The 13,141-nt window shown below is 42.3% G+C and overlaps 1 protein-coding gene across 4 annotated transcripts in view; it reads left to right on the top strand.

Annotated features, from left to right (window-relative positions):
* Positions 1–13,093, top strand: part of grid2ipa (glutamate receptor, ionotropic, delta 2 (Grid2) interacting protein, a) — a 39,306-nt gene extending 26,213 nt beyond the window's left edge. The window contains exons 14-23 of one of the 4 annotated variants that reach the window (XM_049562403.1): positions 414–2,807; positions 3,616–3,703; positions 4,188–4,277; positions 4,385–4,581; positions 4,702–4,857; positions 5,184–5,270; positions 7,518–7,647; positions 7,768–7,886; positions 7,999–8,163; positions 9,586–13,093. In XM_049562403.1, coding sequence (XP_049418360.1) covers positions 414–2,807; positions 3,616–3,703; positions 4,188–4,277; positions 4,385–4,581; positions 4,702–4,857; positions 5,184–5,270; positions 7,518–7,647; positions 7,768–7,886; positions 7,999–8,163; positions 9,586–9,666 — 3,507 coding nt within the window. In that variant the 3' untranslated portion in view covers positions 9,667–13,093. Of the gene's footprint in view, positions 1–413; positions 2,841–3,615; positions 3,704–4,187; positions 4,278–4,384; positions 4,582–4,701; positions 4,858–5,183; positions 5,271–7,517; positions 7,648–7,767; positions 7,887–7,998; positions 8,164–9,585 lie in introns of all 4 variants that reach the window. The other 3 variants (XM_049562402.1, XM_049562404.1, XM_049562405.1) reach the window with 3 other exon arrangements.
* Positions 13,094–13,141: the final 48 nt, after the last annotated feature.

The raw sequence follows: 13,141 nt of genomic DNA, 5'->3' as shown, positions 1-13,141 counted from the left end.
CTTAAATCCTGCCGTCAGTCCCGAATTCATTGTCAGGTCAAAAGCACAACAACTAAATGAAAATTAGTTTTATACATGATTTTCCTCATGACATGTTGCTTACTTCATTTGATGAGAGGAGCAGTAGAGTAAACTCTGGGTTGTTGATAGACATACACAAGCTGTCATTAAAGCTGTCACCAAACCTGCACGTTGAATGTGTGTCAAAAGTTTCCTTTGATAATCATGTTTAAACAGCTCTAGCAAAGAAACATATCAAGGAGATCCTGTAGAGTATCCCCACTATGTATTTTATTGGTTAACGTTTGGGATGTTGTAGCCAATGAACTCATCTATTTTTCAAAGTGTACCATTTTAACAAGTTCCACTTTGACATTAAAGGCCTAATGAAGTGTAATTGGTGTTAATGCCAGGATGTTGTGCAGATGGGCTTCCCAGATGAGGAGGATGACGATAACGAAGAGGAGTTGGGTGTGGACGAAGATGAAAATGGAGGATTTGTGGGCCCAGAACTCAGCAGCCCGAGTGATGTTCAGAGCAGCAGTGGAGAAGAGAACGCCTCCTCCCTTACCTACTCTTCCTCTTCCGACCACATCCCTCCACCACCGATGACCCCTCCACCGCCCCCGCCTGTTCAGTTCAACGACCCACCTCCTCCTCCACCTCCTCCTCCAGCACCTGTGCAGACTCAGTCTCAGCACCAACAACAGCAGCAACAGCTCAACTACACCCCTGAACACTCTCCGAGAGCATATGTGCCCATTCGCCGAAAATCTGGCCCCCCTCCTCCACCTCCACCGCGCAGTAACCCACCACCTAAACGGCACTCCTTACATAAAGTGCTGCCCACAAGAGAGGACATTCAGGTCCGTGCTACCATACAAGAGCTAAAAGCCTACCAAGAGCAACAAGCTTACCAGGAGAGACAAGCCTATGAGGAGCAACAGGCATATAAGGAGAGGCAGGCGTATGAGGAGCAGAAAGCCTATGAAGAACAACTGATCCAAGAGCAGCAGGCTTACCAGGAGCAACAGGCCTATCAGGAGAAAATGTTCAAGGAGAGACAGGCTTATGAAGAGCAGAAGGCGTATGAGGAGCAAAAAGCTTTTGAAGAACAACAATTGTACCAGGAGCAACAAGCCTACCAAGAGAGACAGGCATACGAGCAGCGGCAAGCCTACCAAGAACAAAAAGCATACGAGCAGCGGCAAGCCTACAAGGAGCAAAAAGCTTTTGAGGAGCTTCAAGCCTACCAGGAGCAAAAAGCTTATGAAGAGCGTAAAGCTTATGAAGAGCAAAAAGCTTACGAAGAGCGGCAGGCCTATGAGGAGCAACAAGCATATCAGGAGCAACAGATCTACCAGAGCCACCACTCAATGCCTAACCAGCCAACGCAGCAGAAAGCTCACTCGCCACTGCCTCTTCAACAGCTCCACCAGTCCTTACCCCCACTCCCTTCTCCAGACTCCGCCCATCACCATGCTAACCATCCTCTTTATATGATGCGCCAAGCACAGCAGCAGCAGGCCCACCAGAGTCATCACCACCGCCGTCAGTCCCGTTCGGCCCCACCTCCACACCAGCCGTCTCCCCAACCAACAGCCCATCCGAGCCAACAAGGTCAATACGCTGAGGGCATCTACCAAAGCCATCAAGGCCTGAGGACGCAGGCCCACCACTCCTCTGCTGAGATGCTCCACCAGGTGCACCAAGCCCCACCCCATCATTCCTCTGCTGAGATGCTCCATCAGCTGCAGCAATCCCAGGCCCACCACTCGTCTGCTGAGATGCTCCAGCAGATGCAACAAGCCCATGCCCACTACTCATCATCAGAGATGCTCCACCAAATCCACAAACCCAAGGCCCACCATTCCTCAACAGAGGTTCTGCACCAAGGTCACCAGATGCAGCAAATGCAGCCTCACCACTCCTCGACCGAACTTCTCCATCAAGTGCACCAGCTGCATCGGGGACAACCACACCATTCATCCACTGAGCTGCTCCATCAGATGCACAAAGCCCAGGCCCACCACTCTTCGACGGAGCTACTCCATCAAGCCCACCAGGTGCACCAAACTAAGCCCCATCACTCCTCCACTGAGCTGCTCCATCAAGCCCAGCAAGACCCACCATCCCTCCCAGTTCAGCTAACCCGGGACAGCCACTCCCATCAGAGTCGGAGAAGTCTTAAAAGTCATCATCAGACCCAAGTTTCACCGCAAGGGAGACACCAGGAACAGCAGATCCACCAAACTCATCACCCCCAGCCCACCAAACCATCTCCCCAAAGACCCCACTCTATCCAGCAGACCCACCACCACTCCAGCACACCTCAGATCCACCACATCCACCATATGACGCCACAACCCCCTCCGCAGGACTACCAACACCAGATTCATGTCATCCACCCTCCCCAGCAACCCCACAGGCCTCAGCCCCTTCTCTCCACCTTTCAGCCCCTTCAGCCACACCAGCCCACCCTCTCCACTTTCCAGCCTCTGCCTCAACACCACCAATCCCAGCACCAAGTCCAGCCCTCCACCCAAGCCACGCGCCCGCAGTCCCAGCCCTCACATCACCTGCTGCAGACGCAACACCAGCCCCAAACCCAGTCCCACCATAAGCAGCCTCATGGTCAGAGCCAGCCCCAGTCCCTCCCCCACTCACTATCAGACCCTTCAGAGCACCTAGAGCCCCCTCCGCCTCCACCGCTGCCTCCACCCTGCTCCCCTCCACCCTTGCCCAGGCCTTCGCTCTCCAGGATGGACTCCAACCACATGAGTGTGAAGAGGTTGCGCTGGGAGCAGGTGGAAAACTCAGAGGGGACTATCTGGGGACAGGTTAGCTTTATGGGGTTTGAACATAGGGAGTTAAGGCCTCTTTAAAGGGACAGTTCACCCCAAAATCAAAAATACATATTTTTCCCCCTACTTGTAGTGCTATTTATAAATCTAGATTGTTTTGGTGTGAGTTGCAGAGCATTGGAGATATCAGCCGTAGAGATGTCTGCCCTCTCTCGAATATAATGGAACGAGATGGCAATCGGCTTGTGGTGCTCAAAGCGCCAAAAAATACATTTGAAAAACTCGACAGCAATGTCTCTTTCCAGAAACCATGACCTGGTTTCTCAAACTCAGTTTCATTTAGGAACCATTTTGTTTCTACTGAACTACACCTGCCAAGTGTATCACCGCACAGAGGGAAGCAGACATCTACTGCTAGCTCACCTAGCACAACTGAGCTAGCTAACTTCCTTCTGCACGGTTATACAGTTGGTAGGTGTAGTTTGGAAGAAGGAAAATAGTTCCTACAGTTGACTGCTCACCAAAAGGTCTCTAGTAAATCTTAAGTAATGTTTGTTATAATTTTTTATTTTTATTTTTTTTTGGCGCTTTGAGCACCACCATTTAATTGCTTTATACTTGAGAGAAGGCAGACAACTTTACGGCCGATATCTCCACTCCAACAACTCACACTAAAACAATGTAGATTGATTTGGAGATGAAATGTCCTTTTAATGCTATACCAATTAGCATATGTTTTTATATTTAATGATAACAGAAAGAGTCATGAACTTGTAATAAACATAGCAACATTTTTGCATGTCTTTGGTAGTTGGGAGCAAATTCTGACTATGAAAAACTGCATGACATGGTGAAGTATCTGGATCTGGAGCTGCACTTTGGGACACAGAAGCCCTCCAGTGAGTACAAGTGGCTGTATGCATATCTGCAGTGCTTTAAATGGAAGCACAGCTGAAGATCATAAGATGATATGTAAAGAATTCTGGAGTAATCAGTAAGCCCCACTCGTGTACACAGTATGTTACAACTTTTTTAACCAGAATGGAATATGCATCGTTATTTCCTAGCACATCATTATCCAGGCTCTTGGATCTCTGCCTTCTTGGAGTGTTATTACTTAGTCATTAAGTCGACAGTATTTCACCCCTGAATTTTGTCCGTCAGATCTGAAACAACACATCTTTTTAAAATTACTTCCCTTAGGGCTTCTCTCATTTTTTCACCATATTTAAATGGGATCTAAGTCTATTCTGCACTTGTGCTCCTTGCATTTGCTCTTAACCTGCTGCAAAAAATGTAAAATATACACAAAATCTTCATCCCCATTCATCTCTCTGCTGTCTATTTTGACCTCCATTTTTCTAACACTAATCAAATTTTTAGTGCCTGCTCCAGAGCCATCTGTCCTGCCAGAAACCTTCAAGAAGAAAGATGTGATTGAAATTCTGTCCCATAAGAAGGCTTACAATGCCTGTAAGTAAAAAAGTGTCAAGTATTTCCATTTGTCCAGATTTATGGGCTCATATATGGATCAGCATTAGGAAGTTGTAATTCCTGTCTATGTTCTTTTTAACCTTCAGCCATCCTGATAGCTCACCTGAAGCTGTCTCCTGGCGAGCTGCGTCAGGTGCTGATGAACATGGTCAGTGATAGGCTGGAGCCATCCCACATCAAACAGCTGCTGCTGTACGCCCCCGATGCAGAGGAGGTCAAACAGTATGAAGCGTACAGACAGGACCCCAGCAAACTCAGCGAGCCAGACCAGTTTGTGTTGCAGGTACAGACCTGGCAGGGTGTGAATGTGTGGGTTGGTGGTGTGGATTACCTGTGCCTGTGTGTGCTGTATTTTTGTTCATCATCTCTTACTTCTTTGCTTGTTGTGTGTGTTCTCCATCAGATGTTATCAGTACCAGAGTACAAGACCCGCCTGCAGAGCCTCCTCTTTAAGTGTTCCCTGCAGGAGAAGACGGAGGAGCTGAGGGGAGCATATGACTGTCTTTACAAGGCTTCGCTGGAGCTGAAGACAAGCAAGAAACTGGCTAAGATACTGGAGGTAGCCTACTGTTCAGCAAAGTACATAAAAATGAGGAAAATGATGTTTATGGTTATTAAAGTGCTCCTTTGCAACTTTATGTGATTCTAATAACACACAACAAAAAGCAGCCTTCCACTTACACTGTGGGAGAGGATGTTTGTTTTCAGATTAACAGGGAAGTGTGTTCACAGAATTATGTTTGTTTTTTCCTGAAACTTAATTTAGCCTTACCTTCATTGTTCATAAGTGTACATGAGATATCAAAGAAGCTGTTTCATTTAACATTTGTAGACGATTTAGTTGTTTGACTAGGTGTCTACTTGCTGCATTCTGTCTTTCTTCAGTTCGTGTTGGCGATGGGGAACTACTTGAATAACAGCCAGCCTAAAACCAGCAAGACAACAGGCTTCAAGATCAACTTTCTCACAGAGGTACATCACGCATTAATACCCATGTAAAGATTACACTAAGTAATCCCTCTCAATCATCACTTATGACCCAGTAGAAGTGTGTAGCAGTGTATTTTTCTGCAGAGACTCTGCCCTCTGCCTGTATTTTCTTATTCCTTCGTATTTTCTGTGTATGGGCGTGTACCTCCACAGCACTCACGTGAGCTCTGGGCTTTAAAAAATGATAGCGGCCAGGTGCCAGACAGTAAGTAGCACACATCCAAGAGACACAGTGCTGAAAAAATGCAAAAATAGAGTGAGGCAAAACGCCAAACGAGAGTGAATGTGGGGTTGGCTTTTATTTTCACTTCTGCTGGCAAATGTGTTTAGGAGAAGAAGAAGATATACTTTATTAATCTCCGAAGGGAACTTCAATTTTTTTCACTCTGTTGTCATGTACACACAGGCCCGAAATACACACACACATGCACAAACAGGACCTATACATGCAATAAATGGAGAGATGTCAGAGCAAGGGGGCTGCCTTAGACAGCGCCCCAAGCAGTTCGGGGTTAAGTGACTTGCTCAAAGGGGCAACTGTCTCCTCTCCAGCTACCAGTACATGCTCCATATTTTGTCCATACAGGGACATGAGCCCACGACCCTTTGGTTCCCAAGCCAAATCCCAATGATCTGAGCTACTACCGTCCCAAATACAAATTTACAAATAGTAGCTGATATTTCTGTAATATGTCAGGGTGAATATTAGCCAGCATGTGCCAGCTTTTAGCTGTAGTTGTCTGGCAGATGAAAATATAAGCAGTCAAAATGTCCCATAGGAAATATGCCAAATAGATAAATAAATTTATGAATACCATGTGAAATAGCCCAATATTATGTTACCTATAATATCAGTTGCCAAGACAACTTAAATATAAACTTATTTTAAGACCAGATTTTTATTATGGACAGATCTATTTATCCACAGAAGCAGTACAGAATGTCTTACTGCCTCTTCAGACCACATACCACGTCCACACCGGTCATGTTGGCTTTAAGACATATGTATATAATTGTTCTATATGGCCAGAATTCTTGAACATTAATGGCCATATTGACTGTCGGAAAAAAAGTCTAGCTCTAACTCTGCAGAGTATACCTTTAAAACATGTTACCAGATGTTTGTTTGTCCTTGTTTTCTTTCTAGTTGCATTATGCTTGTACAATTAAATTGACAGTTGACCCCAATTTCAAAACTACATTTTTCCTCTTACCTTTGGTGCTATTTATCAATCTAGATTGTTTTGGTGTGAGTTGCTGAGTGCAGAAGGAAGTGTGCATCTAGTCATGGCTGTGAGGCTTGTGCTCGTGACAGCGTGAGATAGACTTCGACTTAGACTTAGACTTGCTTTATTGTCATTCAACAAATACACCATCGGTGGTATGGTATGACTTAAAAAACAAGTTAAAATTTCAGGTAGTTAAAATTAAAATTACAGTTACACAACAGATGTAAACATTAATTGTGTCCTCTTTGGCTGAGATGTAACATTAGCTAGCTCAGTGGTGCTAGGTGAGCTAGCAGTAGATGCACACTTCCTTCTGCACAGTGATACAGTTGGCGGATGTAGTTCGGTAGAAAGAAGATATTTCCAACATGGAACTGCTCACAACAAGGTCTGTGGATTATCTTGAGTAACTGGGTCATGATTTCTGCAAAGAGACATTGCTGGGTTAAAAAATTAAAAAAAAAAAATAGGGCTTTTAGCACCACTAGCCAAGTGTCATCTAGTTCAGTGGTTCCCAACTGGTAGGTTGTGGTCCAGAAGTGGGTCGTGGGTCCACTCTGAATGGATCGCAAGTGACTTGGGAATGTGTCAACTTATAAAAAATACACTTTATTTTGAAGTCCAGTGAATATCTAGCACAGAGCTTTTATTCTGAAGTGCCGTTTCCTGCTGTAGAGTGAGTGACTAACAGACAGCTGCTTGACAGAGACAACAAACTAGCTTGACGACATGGTCAAACACAAGTATGACACTGAATGTATTGAACCGTGTGGACCTTGAACAAATGGCTAAGGAGAAATCTGTCTCCTACATTTGGGTCCATCTGCTCCACACCACATAACACACTGATCTAGTTCCATTATCGTCAAGAGAAGGCAGACATCTCTATGGCTCACCTAAACAATCTAGAGTGCTAAATAGCACCACAAGTAAGAGGAAAAATGTGTTTTTGATTTTTGGGTGAACTGACCCTTTAATAACTTCACTGTGTCCTCTGCAGTTGAGCACAACTAAAACAGTGGACGGGAAGTCGACGTTTCTACATATTCTGGTCAAGTCGTTATGTCACCACTTCCCTGATGTGTTGGATTTTTCCAAAGACTTAACAATGGTTCCTCTTGCAGCCAAAGGTAGATTTTTATTTGACTTCTGCACCACAGCTGTAGAACATTTTTCAATTTACTGAGCTCTTGTTCAAGAAAGTTTTTCAGTGGTTTTAAGCATTCATTCCTCCTTATTTCTTTCTACAGTAAACCAGAGGACTATTACATCGGATATGAACGACCTACTTACGACCATCCAGGACATTCGCTCAGCCTGTCAGAAGATGCCTGCGACTGCTGAGGATCGCTTTGCTGTTGTCATGAGTGTATCCTTTACAAAGCTGCAAAGACAGCGCTGGGTTACATAGGCTGATGAAAAGAAAACAAGTGTAGTAGAAGAGATGAAACTTTTATGCCCCTTGACTCCAGTATGTGTAGAACTTCCTGGAAAACAGTCACCCCGCAGTCCAGTCTCTGGAGTCCCTGCAGCAGAGAGCTATGGAGGAGTTCGGCAAAACTGCCTCTTACTTTGGAGAAGACAGCAAATCCACCAACACTGAGGCCTTCTTTGGTATCTTTGCTGAGTTCATTGGCAAATTTGAGGTGAGCAAAAATGATTTAAGCATTCATTTAGTCTAGCAATCCCTCTAGTCCTACCTCTACAGTGTTACTGTCAAAACTAGTGTGTATGCATGTTTCCCTCTGTAGTTACTCATCATCATGCTTTAAAAGAAACGTCATCATTCCTCAAAAAGCTTCTGATGCAGAGTATAAATGGCTGCAGATAAATACCTCTTTTGATTACCTCATTATGTCCTAGATTTTCTACTCTGCCACTGTTTTGTTGTTAGAAAGGCTCATGCAGTGTTTTAAGTAATGAGCACAGCCTGCATTTCATCAGAGATGTAGAGAGAGTCTGCCAGGCTACGACCGTACTAATAATGAGCTACATACAGTAAATGGATCGGTGTGTTCACACTGAGCGTGGCAGGCCCCTCAGGAAGCCAGAGCTGAATACAGCATTTTCAAAGACAAATTTAGAACAAAGCACAACATTCAGATTTATGCAGTTCACATTCAGATTTCACAAGCATGCAGCCTCGATGGACAAATTCAAAGGGCTTCTTGAAATCTGTTGTAATTGTTTTACATTTCTATAAGGTTGTGTGTCCACGTTTCCATGCACATATTTGCAACTGGAGGCGCCCCCTAATGAGCAATTTATGAAATATACCCTGCAAGTTTTGTTGTGATTGCACAAATAATTTCTAATTTGTGTCATGCCACACCGATTTTTGGGATGATTTGTGGCACCCACTAGTGGTCAATTTAAGTGAAACTCTCAGGGTATGTTTCAAGTTCTTGCATGGATGTATCCTACAAGTTTTGTGATGATTGGCCAAATGATTATGGAGTTAGGTCTGGTTATGTGCTGAGTCATGCCCCTTTTGAAGTTAATTTGTCAATATCTTTTAAAGGTGTTGAGATATCAGCAAGCTTTGTGCAGCTTTTGATAAGCTTGTTCCAATAATGATACACAGAAAATTTGGTTGTAAGCAGACCCACTGTTTAGGAGGAGAGGTTTAAAAACATTTTTTAATTCAAAATGGCAGAAAATCTACTCAGGTGGACTTCAATTGTTCTTAAGGCTTTTTTTTTTTTTGGTAAGACACACTGAGCTGGACTTGTGCGTCAAATTTCAAGTTAATTGGACTGACAGTGGGAGGGGAGTAGCCTTTCCAAAATGGCATTTTTGGGCCTTAATTACAGTGCCCCCATCAGGCTGATTGGGGTGATATTTCTTGGACATTATTATCACGGAACTTCCAGTCATTTGTAAGACATTTTCAGTGTCTAGGATGTACCATGTTACGGTATGTTGCATTTCTTAGGAAAAATAATGATCAGTTCAAACAAACCCTTCAGGCTTGAGCCTTTTAAGATAAAAATAAATGATGACACATGCAAAACATAACAGCATATTCCACAAAACTGCTAAGAGACCCTGTTGTTTCTCTACCACAGAGAGCTCTCAGTGATCAGCAAGCTGCAGAAAACCAGAAGAGCCCAAGAAGTCCACGATTGGCCTCACCACTGGCCTGGTAACACACACACACACACACACACACACGGAGATGACTACATACTTCATACAGTACATACACATGTCCACATACACTGTATACCACATGCACAAACACATACACGCGCACAATTTTGAGCAAAAAACAAGGTTTTATGTACTTGTGTGTTTTTGGTAAATCAATGGAGGGAGAAGCTTTGAAATGAGGCAAAAGTGTCTTTTACATCAAAGATGGACAATTTAGCTTTATACCAGTGGTATAGTATATACTGTATATGCTAACAGAGATTTGTCAAAGTCTAAAAGTGAAATGGTCTAGGCTGCTATATAGAAAACAACCTTGTTTGACGGTCAAGGTATGTGTACTATTTGACAGACAGTTACTCAGTAACATCCTGTAGGTGAAGTTTTTTTTTCTCTAAGCCTGAGTGTAAGTGTGCTATTACAGTTCTGCAGTAAAATCTTTGTTATATATCCACAAATAAGACATAGATTTACTAAAATGAATTTTAACCCAACATAGATATTTAATGAAAATACATTCAAATACTCATGGTGGTTTGGAAGAAACCACCAAAGCAGTTTCCTGTTAGTTTATATGTTGTGTATTTTTGTAAGCTGCCCACCACACTGAATGTAACATAAGTTCTTTACTGACTAAGTGTAGCTTATTTTCTCAAGTAAATATTCATCAGTCCTGATGACGGATTGTTTCATGTACTGCTTTGTATCTGTGCCTCACTGTCAGCAGATTTTCCAAATTCCTACCATGTCAGTTATAGTTTGTTTTTTTCTAAATGGTGTTGTTCTGACCTCTGATGTTATTAACATGTATATATGAGACGTCAGTGAGAAGTTGGCACTTAGTACTTGTTTTTATAAAAGATACTTTTAACTGTTCCAAGGATCATTTTTAAGCAGTCTGCGGTCAGAAACAATAGGGATGCACTGAAACTGTGAAATCCTGCGCCAATACCGATGTTTGAAATAACAACTTGGCCGATGATCGATAGCATTTTTTGTTGTTGTTCATTTTGTTTTTGAAAAAAAGGAATATTTTGAAATCAATCAGCCCTTCATTACAGTATCTTTGAATGAGCACAAATTCAACCATTCAAATTTACGAAGTAACCTATAAAACCTTCTTTCACATAAACAAAACAACCTCTTTTTTATAACTGCTTCAAAAGCCTTTTTACAATATATGATATATCATAACCCCTCCCTAATATCTATTTTATTTTTCTGTGGAAACATCAACAAATTTCTCCTTCAGACAACTGTATTTATTGAAGTTTCTCCCAAAAACTGAATGTTACAAGATTAAATGTGAACACATCACTAGACTGTTATAATTTAATAATAATAATAATAATAATAATAATAATGACTTTATTAAGGACACAGAGAAAGGTCCATAATATGAAAGCAGACATCTATGTACAAAAGTAAGCTATAAAAAAATACAAGGTATATTTAAAAAAAAAAAGACAAGAAATAGAACACTACATGATGCAAGTTCATATAATAAAGGCATAATTCAATAATTTACCTTTGCCAATAGTCATTTTTACCGAATAGAGGCTGAATGCATCATAATGTAACTTATGCTGCCTTTAAATGGAACTCATGAGCTCATGGTTACGACATGGGAAGTCGTGCACACAATATGTTTGGTGTTCAAGTCGCGAGGATGATGCTGCCAGGCAGCAGCAACATGGACACTACTGTCTGCGTCTAGAAGCCACTGAGGCTAACAGTTTAGGGAGCTAGTAAGCAAGGAATGCAGCTTAGAAGATGCAAAGGCGTAATTATAAAGGGGGAAAGACAAGGCTATTGGGAATATCAGACAGTATAAAAATATGAACAATACCTCTATACGACTAACATTACAATTTATTAAGTTACCATCCACAGAAATAAACTTCCACGGTCTCTGTCATTTCTGAAAACGTCAGCAAATACGTCACAACTCATGAACTCAGAGTTCTCTGAAAATGTCCACTTACGAGGTTGTGTATACCACAACAGGGAGGCAGTCACATGGACTCACGACCCCATTTGAAGGCAGCATCAATGCAGACTCCCTTAGCTGTTGGTTTAGCCTCCAGCTGCTAACAGCTAACATTCACTAGCTCTCCTCCCGCCAATTTTAACACTGATTCTTTGTTCACTTTGTGGAAAAAATAGGCTGCGTCCCCGATGCGTCTTTAGTGAGTTCACTGTCCTTCTGTTCTGAAGGCATCCTGGAGAAGATCTCTGTTTGTCCCATACACCTTTTCTATTGTCCCTGGCATGATGGGATGCTGTAATCGAGCTCTGCTTTTTAGCCTGTGCCAAATGAATGTGACACAACAGAAAAAACATCATCCACTGCCTTTGGTGAATGTCATCATATTTGCTAGCCAACGGCAGTCGAGACGAATATCATCTGATACGATGTTCAGCTATAAATCGGTGCATCACTAACACACACTGATCGCAGGCTGCAGAAGGTGGATAATGTGGAGCTAACAGCGGGCAGTGTGCAATATGTGAATGTTTAGCTGTGTTCCACTGTTGGATATCATACTAAATATTATTATACTATATGAAACTATAACAGAGACGTATTGTGTTTGTACTGTACAGAAAAACCGATACAGATGCCACATATGAAGCACTTTGTTATGTTCATGTATTATTTCTTTTATTGACTGTGTCAGTTATACGACTGAGAGGACAGCAGTATCATTAAGTTTAGTGTAGCAGATGCAGCGTTTTATATACTAATAATACAGCTTCTTCTGAGATGTGCCAGTGCTCTGTAAAACATAAAGCTTAGTCCTCAAGTGATATTTTTAAACAGTAAGGCAAATTATTACAATAAGAATAACGTGCGCAGCTAGTAAAAACTTTGTTTTCCAATGGTCTCAGTTGTTTTATTTCCTGCTTAAATTACAGAATGTAAACCTCTAAAGCATCGCTGTCCATTTAAGGTCTATAAAGTGTTAAGTCTGTATTTTGTATTGTATCCTAACAATGCTGACAACTATAAAGAGTGGAATGAAATCTGCTTTTGCCTGGATGTCTTGAGTTTTTAAGATTTTTGATGTGCCAATGATGGAAATTGGTTTGTCTTACAGAGAAATAATACTGCGTCCATTCGTGTATCATTGACAGGATGAGGGGGATCAAGTACACTTGTTTGTTTGTACATTTCCGTCAGCTCTTGTGATGCAGATTGTTATGTCCTTACAGCTGCTGCTGACACACCTGCTATTGCTACATCCATTTTACCTGTCCTGCTGCAGCAACATCTCACATTAACATCTGGTTTTGTGAGATACACCCGTAAACAAACACACAGATACAGATATTGCCCTTACCTTGTTTTAATACATCACTGCCCACATCTTGCGTGTGACTGGCACGAATTTAGATTAATTTTAAGGCAATTATTTAGCCCTTATCAGCTGCAGCCTTTATTACTTTGTAAAGAGCAATAACTCGTTTACA

The sequence above is a fragment of the Epinephelus fuscoguttatus genome, linkage group LG19 (assembly GCF_011397635.1).
Source record: "Epinephelus fuscoguttatus linkage group LG19, E.fuscoguttatus.final_Chr_v1".
Classification (NCBI taxonomy): Eukaryota; Metazoa; Chordata; class Actinopteri; order Perciformes; family Serranidae; genus Epinephelus; species Epinephelus fuscoguttatus.
Note: the sequence above shows the minus strand (reverse complement) of the source record. Positions and strands in the feature narration are given on the sequence as shown.